Source organism: Corvus kubaryi, unplaced genomic scaffold (assembly GCF_017639235.1).
Source record: "Corvus kubaryi isolate FWS band 111438036 unplaced genomic scaffold, C.kubaryi_AGA036_p1.0 78, whole genome shotgun sequence".
Taxonomy (NCBI): domain Eukaryota; kingdom Metazoa; phylum Chordata; class Aves; order Passeriformes; family Corvidae; genus Corvus; species Corvus kubaryi.
Window position 1 is genome coordinate 5061637 of NW_024582065.1, and position 17555 is coordinate 5079191.

General features: G+C 42.9%; 1 protein-coding gene across 1 annotated transcript in view; it reads right to left on the reverse strand.

Annotated features, from left to right (window-relative positions):
- DNM1 (dynamin 1) overlaps positions 1-17555 on the reverse strand; it is a 66340-nt gene that overhangs the window by 40332 nt on the left and 8453 nt on the right. The window contains 3 exon segments of the mRNA XM_042052634.1: positions 365-568; positions 949-1098; positions 2273-2346. Of these exon segments, the coding sequence (XP_041908568.1) occupies positions 365-568; positions 949-1098; positions 2273-2346 (428 nt within the window).

Below are 17555 nucleotides of genomic sequence, written 5' to 3' on the forward strand. Positions count from 1 at the left end.
GCAAAACAGACAAAAATCAAGACCAGTTCTGAGTTGTATCCTGCTGAATGCACAAGCTATGCCACAGTAGAAAAGGATTTTAGAGCATATTTTCCTAGTTCTTTCTAGGCCAAATGCAGATGATTAAAGGAAATGAAATTCTTCAACTCTTCAGAAATGGGGCTTAGACAAATGAAGGAAAGGGGAGTAGCAAAATTTCTACTACAGCAACTGTTAATACTCACTAATACCTCTCACAAGAATGTTTGTTGGCAAAGATGCATCCCAAGACAACAGACATGAGCCACAGCTACTGTGCTAATCACAGCCAAAGGAAAATCAGGCCATTGTCTAGTAATGCCAGGATAAATTAGGAGACATTTACCTTGAGGATCCACCTCCTTTGCGATCTTCAGGGCATCAGAATTGGCCAAATCAGAGTTGGCTGGGGATACCGCCAAGATGAGGCAGTTCTCTTTGGTGACAAACTGCATGAGCATGTCTCGGATCTGGAACTCGATGTCAGGGGGCTGATCCCCTACAGGGACTTTTGTCATACCCGGCAGATCCACCAAGGTCAGGTTCAGGACTAGACACAGGACACAGGAGTTAGCATAAGGGATTGTTAAGGCAGGAATGTTCTGGTCTTTAAGTATCACCTGTAGTTAAAGTGACTCCAATATATCACAGGGGTTAAGAGATGCACACACAAAAGCACACAGAGCTTTCTATTCCCTTCTTGTTACTGCTCAGTAAGAACTAGTTGCAGGTTGTTTCTAGTGTGATTGTCAATGATCTCATCACCCTTCCCTTTAAATCACTTGTTTTCACACTGATAGGAAAACTGTGCCCTCAAAGTCCTTCCACAAATGCTACACTGAAGGGGAAAAGACGACAGTACTTTGTTTCCAGTTCATAATGGACTGGAGAGCCTTCTAGAAGAGTTGGTCCCACTGCACTAGGACTCACCATGGGGAGAGTAGACTCGGAGATTGATGGGCACAGGGGAAATCCCTTTGTTGGAGCCAGTAACACGATCTGTTTCAGCCTCAATCTCCAAACGGACCTCCTCAAAATCAGTGAACTTCTTTCCTTTGCAGTGGAGGAACTCACCATATTCTATTTAAATAGAAGCAGAGAGCCAGAAATAGTCACCGAAATCAGAGAAACACTCAAAAGTGTGATGAAAGCATCACATCCTGAAGCACAACACAACAAAACACAACTGAAGGGATTAAGTCTGGCAAGGGCCTTTCCTGACAGAGTCTGCAGGTTGGAACAGAAGTTACTGCAGTCATATTTATGTGGTCAACATCTGAGATAGTTCAGTTGAGCCCAGCATCTTCACAGCCCAGCTTCTGTCTCAGCAGAGCTGGCATCCTCACTTGTCTTCAGCCAAGTAATAATCCAGGACATTCCCTGTTGATACTTACCAAACTTTGCATGCACCTGCCTGTGGCAGCTGTGGCTTCCCCAGCTACACTGGGAGGTACCTCGGTACCCAGGACTCGGAGTACCTCTGTATTAAAGTGCTGGGTGTAAACAACAGTCTCACTACTTATGAGAACAGATTCCAAATCTTGAGAGGAAAAAAAAACCCAAATCATCTCTTGACATGGTTTTGAATTGGCTGGTGGTTGAGACTTTTTGTATCAGTCCTTGAACAGGTTAACCACTACAAGAACCCTCTGTTCCAATTTTAAAGCCACCTAAAAGTTAAATTGTCTTCTTACTGTACATAAAATTTTTGTCAGGTGAACCTATCTATCAAGCACAGGAAGAGTACCTTGAAACATTCACTTGTCAACTCCTAGATGAGATCTTGACATAAATTAAGGGGTAATTAAAATATCCTACAAGTAAGTAGCAAAACCAGTGAACTGCCCAAAAGACCAGCCACAGAACTCTCAGATCTTTCCTCTACAGACCCCACTGTTCTCACACTGGATTTTCGTACATTATCTCACCCCCTTAATCCACTACATTTTCAGCAGGATCATCTGGCTTTTAGGTCTTTCCCACTCATGAGAGTCACAGCTGCATAGGCAAAGGAAAATTATGATGTGTGTGCATGGAGCCTTGAATAATAAATTAAAACCAAAACAAAACATTAAGAAGCATTTTGCTTCTGGACACTTAATGCATCACATGTTAAACAGGCAAAAAGGCTGCAGGTGTTTTTTCCTGAGGAAGATTCTTATTTCTTTTCTCTAGTGAGCAGTGCCACTGATCAAATAATACCTTCCTAACACAGCAGTCCAGCTGGACACACAGGGGAAGGGAGCTCACATACCTGTGCTGGCATTTACCAGCTGCAGGACCAGTGGGCGCCTGGTTACGATGCCAGATCCACGTGGCAGAAAGTCCCTGAAATGAAACAGGAAGTTTTGGATGAGTGAGTGATTGTTTCTTTCCCTTTTCACAGCTTTTCTGCTTATATAAGTATATATGGGTTCTAAGAGAGAGTCCCAGCCACGAGCACAAAGAAGTTTAAGGCATTAACACAAAGTGCTTCTCCTTGAGAAGGGCAAGAGCTTGTTCTGAAGTAGTTTATACTCACAGCACAGTCCCTCTAACCATGTCTGTGACAGCACAGCTCCTTCAGCTGAAGTTCCAAGTTAACAAGCCCATTTAATACAGCTGTCTGTGCTTCCATCAGAAAGAGAAGTTGAAGCAGAGCCAAAAAACTAGCGTGCCTCCTTTTGACAAAAACAATTACACAAATTCACTCACACCCTGCACTTGGGGCTTGAGAAGACACCACATTGTCCCAGTGTGCAAACACCACGTGATATAACTGAGAAAATAACCAGCAGCCAAAGGCTTGTCTCCACACAGGGTCTCTCCCAGCTATAACTACTCAAGATATCAGTATTGCTAAGGCAAAAGCAGTAGTTTCCTTCTGTATTTACATGAATCCTGAATTTTTGTGTACTTCAAGTAATTTCAAGGGAAAGCAGCCTTTCACCAACATTCTCCAAATGCTGGCTTAGCAGCCACAGCCCACCAGTTCTCCTCTGCTTTTCCTTTTTTCCAATTCAAAGCTAGGCGTGCCCACTGCATCTGCTGATGACCTTGCTACTTTGTGGCCGGGTTTTCTAGTACTTGGCTGTTCATGTGGCTCTTCAGGAGCCACTGAGCAGTTCTGAAAATATAATCAATTGCTTCCTTGCCTACTGGGAGAAGCATCACTTCAAAATATGTTTCCTACAGCATGAATATAGTTTTCTCTGTTAAAAGAAGCCCTGCCTACATTGGCAGGGTTCTGGCAGACAATCCTCCTTCCCTTCATAGCTGTGGCAAGGAATAATTTTGCTAATTCAGGAGTAACTATTAACTCTGATGAATGAGAAATCCAGAGCTCTCCACTTTGCGATCTTCCTCTTACTCCTGCATGAACTTAACACTGACGAAGTCCATGAATATGAGAAATGAGTTTCTGTTTTTACACACCAGACAAGGCCTTGAGCAGCTCTGTCTCAGCTCCTGGTTTGGCCACTCATTTCCTATGTAACCCTATGCAAGTTATTCTGCTTCTCTGTATTTCCATTTCCTCAGTTATAAAAGTAATTCTCCATCTGTGGGGATGTCAGAATAACTTGGTAATATCAAAAACTGGAGAGCAGGTTCAAGTAAAATGAGTGTAAGGAGGCACCGTACATCCTCTAACATCTCAAAAATATCACCTGTTAATTACTATGTCAGGAATAATGGAACCTCTGGTACAACTTGACCAGTTAAAATTAGACTGAAACTCATTCTCATTATTTTAGACTTTCCAGAATTATAAAGAGTTAACTGGGGATTGCCTTTCATTTGTTTTTCAAATCATACAGCTCTAGTTTTTCCATTCCAGTGGGATTAACCCCAGAATCTTTAAGACACTGAGCCATTCTAACAGTTTTCTGCTATCTCAGCTCCATTCCTATAGATGCCTGTGGTCGATATGTGGAAAAGTCCTATCCTTGCATCAGTTTTTAGCATAACACATCCATTTAAGATCCACTGAATTATTTTGAACTTGTACCTGAGAAAAAGGAATCCTAATACTACAGATTCCCTTTCCAGCACACCGAGACACTCCTCTAGTTATTGGTTTCCAATTTGCAGTATCAAATCTTGCTTTACTGTAGAAAAAGGACCACTTGCATTTATAAGCATGAAATCAATAGGAAGCAAGATCCTATTCATGCTGGACTATGTTTTCCTGAATCCTTCTGCTTTGCTTAATATCCTGATTTCTCTACTGTACTTATCATAGCTACTAAGAAAAAAAAAATCTCAAGACAAAGATAGACAGAAAACCTACAGCATTGGGTTCCAGCATTATTAAAAAATTATTCAATTTATTGTGTTAACTCAAGTAGCTCCCAGGCTATTCCAAGCAAAAACCACCAAGTCGTCTAGAGGACAAGACAACAAATCCATAAGCCAAATCTTGTCACCTAAACCAACAATCTTCAGTGCTACTCTAGTTCTGAGTGAAAATACATGCAAATCTGATCCCTGGTATCAGAAAATGAATGTGTGTTCATACCCACAAACTACTGAGAAGTACATGCAGTTCAACTTTCAAGCCTTCTGTACACTTGACTCCTATCAGGAGTTACAGCCAAAAAGCTTTATTAATAAAACCTACAACTTACGCAGTATCATCCCATTTTAGCCATGTTATTTCCTATTCTTCATTTCTTTTCTCTCTGCAGTCTGTTGGAAAAACTCCTTCCTCCTCCTGCTCCAGCTAAGCCTTTCAAATCATAGAAACTAAAAAGTAGGGATTAGTAAACTTGAGCTGGCTGAGTGCCAAGGAGCAGGAGGAGAGAGAGCCCTGCCTGCCCTCTTGCAGGGGGCACAAACTGCTGCTGCAAATAAACTACAACCACAGAGCACGTGTGGCACAGACAACATGCCCAGTACACTCTGAGCTTGCTTCAGAGCCTGGAGGAAGAGCTACACACACACAGCTACTGCTCCAGAAAGAGCAGCCCAAAGTGATGACACCAAGTCAGAATCAGGAAGACAACACACCAGGTAAAAACCACCACGTGCCAGGTGACCTAGGCAGGCAAGAGCAGAGGAGTTAAACTGGCTTATTCACTTCCAGCAGGGGAGATGTAAAAGAGCAAGGCTGAAGGGGGAAAAAGAAAGATGGAATAAGTCTTCAGAGATAAAATGTTATAAAGGCTTTGAGTGCTGAGACAAGGCAGCCTCTAGCATGACACCAGAACCTCATTGCATACATCACTATACATGACTGTGCCTGAAATATGTTACTCAGGTTGAGGGCACCAACCCCCTGTTTTCCTCCTTCACTTTTTATCTTAAGAACTGGAATGTTCTTTTCCTGTTGCTTTGTTTGTAACACACAGAAGTGCATAACAACATTTGATTCCCGGTGCTTTAAAGCACAACACTGCCACTTCTCAAGGCTAGGCTTCATCTAGAAAATATACAAAGTAGCAGCTAAAACAGACAGAGCTGTATTCAGGGAATATAAATACTTAATTTGCTTGTAGCTTTCTTAGCTATTGACTCAAAATTCTGAATCAAAAGATTAAGGTATTGGTTCTAGCAATGCAATTCCAAGCATTTTAGCAGAGTTGGAAAACTAGGCTCAGATAACTACATTTCCCAAAACATCATTTATTGGAAGACTTATTTCCATGTATTTTACACTCATTTTTTTATTAACAACTCTCAGAAAGAGGATATTGAGGTAGGTAAATTCTTGGTCTGACCAGTGATAGATCTCTTCTAAACCAAGATGACAAAAAAGAACCAAGGATGCAAATCTTGACAGGTCTCAAGCTGAAAGAGTTCAGTCAGGAAAGTGACCTGAAAGGGCATTTATTGTTCTATTTTGCATTGCTCAGTTCTGAAGTGTTTACACAGTTCTAGCTACCTCGGGGCAAGCCCAATCACAGCATCCCTTCCAGTCTTATTTCTATTTTCGTATGCAGAGCTGCATGAGAGTGCAGATTTGGGCTGAAAGCTGCATTAGTAACACAGTATAAAACATATTGAAGGGAAGGGAACCAATCTAGCAGTTACTGTAGAGCAACACTGAAACAAAATCCAAACACCTTGGAAACACATTAATACAATCTTGATGTCATGCAACAATACATTTATAATCAGGGCACTGGGAATTGGGGTTTCCTTGTTTTGTTGGTTTGTTTGTTTGAAGTTTTTAACTAAAGCCAGACACTATATACAAAGAGCCCTCATGCATTAGGTAAGTTAGAATCTGACGGAACAAAAAAGTTATTAGTGGCTATTAGTGACAAAAACCACCTTTACTCTATAAACAAGTTTTAGAATTCATTTAATGACTTGCACAGTACAGACAATTAGAAGTTAAAAGTATCATCAACCAAAGACACTTTGCCCAGACTATTCATAAAACAAAGGAGATTGACAAACTGCTCGTATAATTCAACATATATTGTATGGAAAGGGAAGCAAAGATAGATGCAATCAAAAAAAGTAGGACAGATACCCATATGGAAAGCTTGGGAGTACCTGAAGAGGCACACACTGAAACTTTCAGACATGTTTCTTGTGTTTATTCACTGTTGCTACACTGAAGAAAATGTGACTGTCTCCATTAAAAGAAACTGAGATGAGCTAGTTTGCTGCAGTAGAGGTACATTTGTGTCCACACATACACAGTTTGTTGGACCAAAGAATACTTGTTTACTCCTTTGGTCAAACACTTGATCTGATGTTTTCCTGTTAAATGAGATACAGAGATCTCTGGAGGAGGAGCAAGTCTTAGAGCATCTCAGTGATTGCTACGGGCATGTTGTGCCTGGTCCACCAGCTTTGCTAGAATAAATGCTCTCAATCCCGATAAGCACAAGACGAGTGATTGCAGGAGCCAGTCTGTCCCTTCATGCTTTGCCAGAAGTGTCAGCTCACTGCTTTAGGTTTGTGCTCTAAGGCTTAGAGATTCCTGTAACGTTTACAGTGCTGTTTCATTCCAGCAGTCTGGTATTCACAAACCTCTTTATGACCCTGTAGCCATGATATCAGAAGTGATAACCACAATTTCCTAACAAGGAAGGGCAAGAACATACTGACGGCATCCCCACACATCAGCTCAGGCTGCAATTGCTTCTCCATGGATTCCCTTCTACAGCAAATATGAGCATCATTTATTCCCTCTTTCCACCAAATTCAAGTTTTGCACCTTCTCCATCCACTGGCAATCTGTATTTTTGAAAGGACTTTGAGTTAAAGATTTTCATGCATGATTATTGTCTTCACTGAAGTTGCAACAGAGCTCTTCAGCAGTCAAAACCAGAACAGAGCCCACGGTACCGTCTCTTGTTCTACATGGAAGAGAGAGCAAATGCTTGCTTTCCCTGTCTCCAGAGAAGCTGGAAGGCTCGGAAAGCTGTTTGTAGAGGGCTCTGAAATACAAATCTAGGCCTAGTCTAGACAAACCAACACAGCATTGTTGCAGTCAATTGTTTGCCAGAATTGTGAGATTCTTGAATTAGAATGCACTAGAGAACGTAAAGCCTCAATTAAAGAGCCCAAACAGTAGTTTATGAAGACATAAAACTAGTTGCAAAGAACAGAAGGGAACACCAGCATCTGATCATTTAATTTTAATTTGATTTCCTATTATACATCTATAGACAAATAGTACATTAACAGATGTGATTAATCCCCAGTTTGGATTGTATTAGTTTCAGAAAATTAAAATTCACACAGCCTCCATGATTTCACATGGCTGTTTGTATTTTAATTTGAGTATTTGTAACTTCCTGTGTTCTGATGGTGCCTGAGGACAGCATTCAATCAGAAATGCACTGCACAAAGCACTGTGCCAATATACCACAAGAAATACAGTTCTGTCCCTATGGATTTTACTGGCTGGTTACACATTTCAGACCTGCTCCTGCTTAAGCTTCAAACTATTTTCATCTGTCAAGGCTTATAATTTATCATTCACCACTCTCACACACCCAGATCAGTAGTTCCTCCCTAGCTCATGATGGCACAGTGCTTTAGAAGCCAATCTAGGGGTATTGGTACCTTTGATGTATGATTCTTCTGATTACTGCGCCCATCAGCAACATTCACATCTTCATAAAAGCTGCATTCTATGGACAGCTTATACATTTATCTGAACAGCGCTTCATCTCACAGCACTTGTATTTTCAAACATGCTCTTACTTCAGCACATCAAAATTAATCCTTAGCACACAGGCTGACCCCTATGGGGAACATTAACCACACACTAAAAATATTTACTATTAATCATATTGACTCCTAAAACAAACACCTGAGAAACAGTAGGAGCTTTGTACTTCTTGGTCACTAACTCCTGGTGCTCCTTCACAACAGACATCATGTAGTTCTACTAGAAGGAAAAGGATGTAGAACTGCCCTTGGAGCACCTTCCTGGTGCTCTGATCCTTCAAGCAACATGCAAGTACATTCGCAAGCAATTCCATAACTCAGGTGTGGGGCAAGAACAAGGACAAATTTGTTCTTTCCTCTGCCACCCAGCAGGTTGCCAAAAGGGCTGCATTGCAGATTCAGAGTTTCCTGCTAACTTGGTTGACTCTGTGAGCTCTTCTTGTGCCTGAGTCAAAGCACTTCTCAACTAAAAAAAGCTGGACAGGCCAAGAGGAACAGCAAGCATTAAAAACAGGTGCATTATGAAAAAAAACATACATCAACCTGCTAGTTTGTTTTTCTCTGCCCTCAGCTCTCATATTCCTTTCATACTGCATCATGTGAACTTGTACACAAGTCATACAGATTCATAATCATGTGGTTAGTCTTGTTCCTAGTTAGGCCATGATTTTTTCCATTAAGGTTAGCACCTTTAGATAACTTTAAGCCAGAGGATGTGCATTGTTTATCAGCCAATCACCACAGCACAAGTGTGCCTAGTCCTGAGCCACAGTGAACAAGAGCAATTCCATAAGCACTCAGTATAATGTAACTTCTTAGGATGCAATTGGTACTGGTCACACAATGGATACATATAGAAATAAAGATCTATTGTAAGTACACAATTTTCCAGTATACTGGCGATATTATTGTGCACAACGATTCATTATTCAAGAAAACAATTGTGAAAAATAAAGACAGGCAATAGTTCATGAGTGTCATCATAATATACATGTTAGGAGAAACAAAAAAATTGAAGAGAAAGCTTCCCACTGCCTTGTACCTTGAGTTCCTATTTACAATAGTGTAGAGGGAGGTTAACACTATTGTACTGTCTTGGAACACTTATAATTGCTTTGTTAAATCGTTCTGGCCCTCAGACAGCCTCTCTAATACCTGGCCACTTCTCCCCAGTAGAGCTCCCCAGGTCAGTAAGCAAAAGGGCCAAGGAGCCTCTTAAGTGTGGGACTTTGCTGTGCTTAAGTTGAGTTCCCAGAGACCGTCCTAGAAAATTCACAGGTGCTGCCCAAGCAGGGAAAAACACAAGTGCCAGTATAAGCTGGACACATTTACAACATAATACTGGATAATTCACAAACACGAGTCAGAGAGAGTAGAGAATGAAGTAGAAAGTAACTTCTGAAGTTGGCACCTTTTCCCAATCTGCCTCGAGTTGCTCTATTCCTTTGTGCAAAATTGCACCCGATACCAGCACAGGGCCCAGCAGGGATGTTCTGCCCAAGGTTTTGTGCAGACTGAGGCACTGAGGTCTTCAAACATGAAAGGACAGCAACTATGTTAATTCAGTGTAATAAGTAAGTGTAGCAATAGCAGTATTACATGTTCACATCACATCCTGCTCCAGAACCGACATGATTCTCACCACAAGAATTGTCTTTGCTGGGTTTCCTATGCCCTTTTTACCACTGACCAGGATGTGACGTGTTCTGGAGATCTCCTGCATCTTTTTCCCACACTTTGCTCTCACTTCCTTCAAAATAAGAAAAATATAGAGTATTTATATAGAGTTAATATATAAACTCAATAAAGTCACAGCTGAAACCTACATTTATTGCAAAACATTTCAAAAACCACAATGACCCCACACCACAGGCTCTGCTGAAAAGACAAGAAACCTTTCAGGAGACTGCCCCCTCCAAGAGAACCCACCTCCATAGAAAGCTGCATGCCTGGCTGTTTGAAAGCCTACACAATGAGTTTGGCAAATCAAATCCAGTTCCTTGTGGACAGGCATAATGGTGAGGTTTGTTTCACTGACATTTGGGGTAAATGACGTGCCATGAAGAGACAGAAGTTGAATTTCAAGCTTCCATCTCAGCCATCTCATCATCAGCTTGTCTCCTCACCCTGGGACACAACACAATTACTGGCCACTGATCTACACACACAGAGGTGACAGTGTCCAGTACTGTTGTCTGGGTAATTTTTGGTAGTGTCCAGATCCTTCCTACAGAACAGGACAAAGATTTTTGTTACTGGAAGGCATTGTCATATTCATGGGCTCTTGTGTCTCTGGGAGGGCCCACATGCCTTGAACATCAGAAGTGTTAATCAAAAATGTGTCTTTCCCACTCAGAACGTGTTTGTTGAGTCAAGTGTGGGCTGAGGGGGCTCAGAAAATGAAAGGGGACACCCTGGGCAATGTTCTCTCACATCACCGATACTTCGGCTGCAGGGGCTGTGTTCAGACTTCTGCCTGCAGCACCTTCCTTAACACTGCTAAAGCCAGAAGGAAAGCCCATAGCAATTTTTATATGAACACTCACCTGGAAACAGCTCTCTCTCCCACCCCTCCTCAAGTGCACTAAATTCTGCTTTCTGGCTTATCTCTCACTGCACAGACTGGTTCCCAGGAGCCATCCATGGCAGTTGGTGCCTCTCTCATTCACTTTTTCCACATCTCCTTTCTCTGCATCTCAGCCCCTCTCCAGCACACGCCTCTATACAGGTTGTTGGAAGCAGTGGGATAAGATAAGTTTTGCTATTGTTTATTTTCATTTGAATCCTTTGGGCTGATTTTTCTGTTTCACACTCCACTAGCTTCAGGACAGATCAAAATCTGGAAGACAGCTGTGTGCATCATGCCAAGTCATGGCTGTTCTGGAGCCGCTGTGCACCAGTTAATCAGATGCACAACTACAGAGCCGTCATGGCTGCCCTGCTTCCACAGGGCAAGAGACTTCCAAAGAAGTCACGGGCATTCTTACACTTTCAGTCAATGGCCTGAGGGCCTGCCAGCCTGCAGACTAAACTGACATAGCGAAGAGTTTGCCCCAAGGCATTTCTGCTGCTGTATGTCTACAGTAATTCCAAAGAAGCCAGCACACCCCAGCTTTATGCTTGGTAGACCTTACAGCAGGATCTGGCCTGACTTTCAAGGTCTATATACATATTTTTAGATGACCTGAAAGTAAGGCAGAGATGCTGCTGCGTTCTTCTGATGCACCTCTGCAAATCCATAACCAGGATTATCCCATCCAATTGATTTACTGGCTGTACTACAAAGCATAAAGCAAGAATTTCTGCTAGAAGCTGCCCCTTCATCCCGAACTCAGTTTACATAACATGGAATATAGGAAGTCCCTATATACAGTAAGGGGAGACAGAAGCTGAGCAAAAAGAATTTCTCCCCATTAGAGACAGTTACACAGGTCCTGTCCTACATTTGTAGGAAACAAGGGAGTACCTTGGGAAAAGGTTCAAGCACACACAGGCATTACCCTTTCTGTCAGTTTCCCATGGTCTGCTTTCTTTCTATCTAGAAATCCAAGCTCTCCCTCTCAGTCAGTGCTAGAGCCTGAAATACAGAGGTGCTGGTTAACTCCTTCAGAAGGATCAGCACTGGGATCTTGCACAAGGGCACCAGGCCCGTTTGAAGAGATTCAGTTCTACAGATCGCTAGGAATGTATGGGGTTTAGTAAAAACGCCTCTTATTTGAACCTGTTTGAGGTTGATGTTCATGCTTTGATTCCTTCTGTTGTTTCACGAAGGAAACAACTTTGTTTCCTTTGTTGTTACCTTTCATTTTTGAAAAAAAGGTCTCAAAATCATCATCTCCAGTCACAGCGCTTCAAGTGCTGGGACTTTCTGAGAGCAGTACAACGAACTGGAAGTACAATAATTGCATCAGCAAGCAATCACTTGAAGCCTGTCTGAAAGATCTCAGCTTCCTCCAGACCTTGTAGACACCACAAATAGTTTTCAGCTCTTACCAAAAAGGTGTGGTGAGGCACAAGCACAGCTCATTCCCTCAGCCATCCCAGCTGAGGAGTCTGGGTGCAGCTGCCTGCACTGTAATGCAGCCCTCCTTTGGGGCTACGAGCAACCAAGGTTAAACTCTTTGCTTTTAAGTGCCATGGAGGGCTGTGACCCTGGGAATCCTGCAATGGGAGCAGATTGGAGCCACGTGCTTCTCTCCCTAATTGTGATCACTGACTGATAGATAATCCCTTCATGGGCTGCTGCTCTACAATTGTTGTGCAGCAACCAATCCAATCTGAGAGCCAGAACGAGGCCCGGGGGGGGGGGGGGATAATTCCCCTCCCACTTCCCTAAAACATGGTGAAATCCACTGTTTCCATAGAAACAAATGAGTTTGATATCCACACAGCTCTTGCATCCCTCACTGGTGGGCATCAGCCCCAAGCTGCTGAGGTTTTAACCAAGTGTCTACAGCTATAGGTCAAGAGTTTGGAGGAGAAACAAGAGGCACTCCAAGCATGCAAACCCGACCACCTCATCCAAAATGTCATTTGCTTCAGTTCATCTCTGCTGTGAGATAATTAATCAGGAATATTCTTCCCCTCCTCCATTTTGAGGGTTATCTGCTAGCTCCCTCCCTGCTATCTTCCTGCAGATGGGTTAGTCCAGAATACGCAAGGAGGTAGAACACAGATGGGAAATCAAAACAGAGCACTCCAGCACCTCACGTGCACTTGTGAGCCAATTTACTCTGTGTTTCTGCAGATAAAAAACTGTAAAGGCATTTTCTTGTTTGGAGCTCTGCATTTTACTGCAGAGAATTATTTAGAGAGTGGTACAGCCTAGAGTGCACTGCCTGATCTCAAAAAGTCACTGCCCGTTATAGCAAATGCCGCATTGACTCTAGGCTGCAGAACTGGGGAAGCAGAGTCTGGAGAGAGCGGAAAATTGCAGCACTGCTGCTGTGCAGCTTCCTCTAGGATTTTCTGAGTAATAGAAAATGAAGTCCTGGATTTTGTTTGCTGCCTTGGGATATTCACAGTAAAGAATAATACAGCACTGATTCTGCATGACAATATCAGGAACTCAAGAGAATAAGCCTGGTGTATCCTGAATGGATGTGGCAGTAAGGATTACACATTTGTGGAAAATGCAGTTTTGATTTCAAGAATTACAGTCCCAGGAGAAAGGAAACAAGGATGGTTTTACTCATGTGAAAAAAAAAAAAAAACAAACCCACACCAGAAATATTGCACTGCACGATGTGTTCTCTACCCCAGAAACTGCAAACCAGACCTTTATGTCTGCCTGATTTAAGTTTCACCATCACAGCACAAAAGCAAGTTTTTCTCTTGCTACTTCAAAAGCATATATACGCTGGCAAAAATTTCTATGCAATCGCAGAATCTCCCTGTAATTTCCAGACAGTCTCCAAGAAGAAAATACCAAGCAGCATCAACACCCCAGAGCATCAAATTAGTTCAGTCCCTATGGCAGTAGTGAAGAAACAGGTTTTCTTGAGGCCAGAAAGGTAAACCCATGACCCAGCATCTTTGTCTCTTTTTCAAGCCGCACTTATCTGTCGTAACACCACAGCAATGCTGCTCTGCTTTGGCACAAACAAATCCACCGACAACCCCTGGCTCTACTGTAACAGAAAGGCTGCAGCCTTGAAAAACATGACCTGTTCAGCACCTGCAACTTGAGCTGTGAGAAAACAAAAGGGTAAGCTGTACACTAAAACTCTGGGACAGGGATGGCTGATGGGAAAACACAGCCACAGTAACACCCCAGGATTAATGGATGTTAAGACCGACGAGCAGCAGGCTGACCTTGCTATTTCCCACCACCAGTGTCTTAATCTCTGGAGCCAGGCTGCAGCTGAGTCCAGACTAAAGGCTGCTCAGCAGTAGAGGCTCTCCTGTGTTCTGAGACACCATTATACTGTGCAGCAGTAACTAATATTCACACTACTCATCGCATGGACGCTCTGGATAAAAAAGGGGATTATCCCCCTTTTTGTCCTTCTCTCCTTCAGAGAAGGAAACCACGTACAACAGCAAATTCAAAGATATCAAATACTTGGGCTAAGTATAATCTTGGATTTCTTGTCAAAACTACACCTCTGGAGTCCTGGTATTTACTGCAAGACCCAAGAGAAGAACAAACGTAGCTGGAGGCACATTTCATCACTGCAGCATGACACTTCCTCTACTTCCAGACACCACTGTGTGCTAGAAAAGGAGACAGGCTGCCCAGAGCCCGAATTCCTTAAAGGGTACAGACAACTGAAAGAGTTCATTGGAAAAGGGAAAGTCCCTTTGATGAGCCCACAGATACAAAGCTAAACAGAACCTGCATGAGGAAGGATGGTACCTCAACAAGCCATGATGTGCTGTTTGTGGCCACACATAGGTGGTGGGTTTATAAAGCTGAATGCATGTACCCTGATAACTTATCTCAGGTCAGTGGTAAGAGGCAGAGTGTGTTGTGGATGGGGAGGTAGCCTGCTTCCCTTCCAACAGGCCAGGCAGGAAGGACAGAATTCCATGGGGTAACAGAGTTACGCTGCATTCAGGCATCCTGACCAAATTGTCCACAGTGCCTGGCTGTCCTGCAGAGGGAATTTAAGATGCCAATTTACATCTCTGCTCTGCCTGGAGAAGTATGCAGGAACAGTGCCACGTTCCTTGCTATGCACTGCACCTCTGCGGCTCCAGATATAATTAGGATCAACCTAGGCTGGGAACATGGTACAGAGGCACTGCCCCTTGAGCCCTTGAAGAAGACCCAGCAGACTGATTGCAAACACCTCTAGTGCAAAGTCAGAAGCATTAAACTCTACTTAAGAAACCACACAAGACATCTCCATTTCAGGCTATACCAGAACAAAAATTGGATCAATAGTCCCAGAAGAGATGAGCTCTGACCTCCTGTCTGGTTCCAATGTGCCTGCCAAAGTGCTTTTGATCAACCACTGGAACAGCACTTCTGATGCCACAAGGAACATTTTGCTCTAGTCAAATTGGGGCAGCGACCATGGGAGGTGACAAAAAGGCTGGGCTTAATTCAACAAAAAAAAAGAGGAAGATCAAAAAAGGTGTTGCCTTACCAGCGGGCATTCTGAATCCATAGAAAAACCGGCATAGTGACTTGGACAGACCACAGTCTTACAGCCTTCCACTCCTTTCCTTATTTTCCACAAGTAAAGGGTTCAACTAAATTTCTCCCCCTTGTATCTCCACTCCACTTGTTTAAACTAACACACTGATTTCTAAGACATCTGCTTTTGCCCCTCCAGGTATCCAGTGTGAATTCAACTTTGTCCGAGCAGAAGCTGGCAAAATACCAAGTGCTAATGCAGTATCTGACTTATTCTTTTGTAGTAAGCATTCTTTAAATATAATTCCTTCAATAGTCTATACAAATTCATTCAGGAAATGGACCTCTTTCTCCAAAATGAGTTTGAGGTGCCTGGTAGTTTGCAGGCCTGAAATAACAAACACATCTTGCATGAATATGCATAAACAGAGTAATTCTTAGGAACAGGAACAAATCAAAGTAGCAAAGCCCAATGGGAAGAAGTTTGTTGATGGGATCTCTGCTGTGAGCTGCACGATGTAGAAGAGGTGACCTGAGCTTCAGTACTGGAGCTGCAGCATCAGCTCTGCAGTGTGACACATGTCATGCACCAATCCCTGAGGGTATTCTGCATTTCAGAACATACCAACCTCCTCCTTACCCGTAGCTTTAACCCCACTGCGACAGATCTCCTCTCAAGGCCATCACCATGCTCAGGCAATTCCCAGCTATTCATAGAGGAACTTCTATTAAAAGTAAAAGCACAATCAGCTTAAGAAATAGCCAGAGATTACACAAGAGATCACAGCAGCCAGAAAGAGAGAAAACCTAACATGTATTAGAATCGAGGGGTCCCATCCTGACCCAGAGCAGTGTAAGCTCAGAGTAAATCATAAACAAGTCAGTGAGGCTAAATTCAGCATAAAACCTGTGAGGACTAGAGCTTTGTTGTTTATTGACTTAATTCTGAACTAAGAGGTCATCAGATATATTTCCCTGCTGACAGGGAATTGTTCCTGTGCTGGAAGGCAGGTGGCAAATGGACAGTCATTATAAGCCCCGTTTTTAGAAGTTTGTAACTACTTGGATGAGGAAGAGCTCTCGGGCTGAAACAGCCTGTTAATTTGTCAGAGCCCTGAGCCAGATCCTACGTAACTTACTCTGTCTTTACACACGTAAGACTGGCAGGAAAACAAAGAGGAGGAACTGAACAAAGACTTCAAGATTTTTGCCTTTAGGTATCTCTTTCCTTGTTCTAAGAAATTCAGCACCACCTCCCCCATCCCTGGATCTCCATTCTCAATTTTTTAAAAAAAGGGAAAAATTGTAGTTTGTCCTCGTGCTCTCCAGGGTAAGTTAGCTGTGCTGTGAAAACATTTGCAGATGTTGAGAACTGACTGCTCAGCATCTCTGTAGACTTCTGCCTATTGATATGAGAACGGGTCTGAATGCAGCTGAAAAACCACTCTGAAATACAGCTGCAATTTATGATCAGCTTTTAGACAGCATTCCAGCAACACTGCCCGGCTTTGCAGCCAAAATCCACAGCAGTATCAGTTTAACACTGGCTGTGTCCTCTCTTAGCATCACATATACTACACCGGCCACTCTTGCAGCGAGAGTGTTTCCCAGCCCCAAAATGACAGTCAGAGCAGTCAGGCAGGAGCTGAGCACTTCTCACATCTGTTATGGTTGTATTAACTCTTCACCCTTCCACAGGGCTGCAACAATGCTGCCTAAAGCCACAAGAAACAGGAAAGGGAGAGTTAAAGGAGACTGTTGAGGCAATACATTATTAAAATAGTATTTTCAGCCCCAGAGACTCCAGTTCAACTCCCATTTCCGTCACAAGTGAGGTACTGGGTTTATTCCAAACCTCATTTATTGTTCATTGCAACTGCAACACAAGTATTTTAGCAGAGCTTATAGTTTTGAGAGTAAGCCCTGATTTTTAGGAAGGGAAGAGATGACAGTGCAGGTTTTAGAAGTTTTGGGATTCTTTATACTTGTCTCCAGAAGCATTTAGGGAAACAGCATCTTTTGGAGAAAAAAAATACCCTCAAACCTCCATGTTGGAAATTGCTGTTTTCAATACAAAAGCTACACTGCTCTTCTGTTAGCTCAGTTGCTGTGGCCAGGGCTCTAAGAAAAGCCACACAAGTCACAAGACTTGCAGAAAAATGGCAGAAGCTGGCAAGTTTGCTTCCAGTCAGCAAGACACAGCTTGAGGAGCTTGCATAACGTCTGCTTCCAAGAAGCTTCCAAAAGCATGTTATGCTGAATTGCAAGAAGCTACTAACCAGGGACCATGTCACTTCCATTTGGTCATGGCTGGGTCTGCCAAAATTTGCCATGTCAG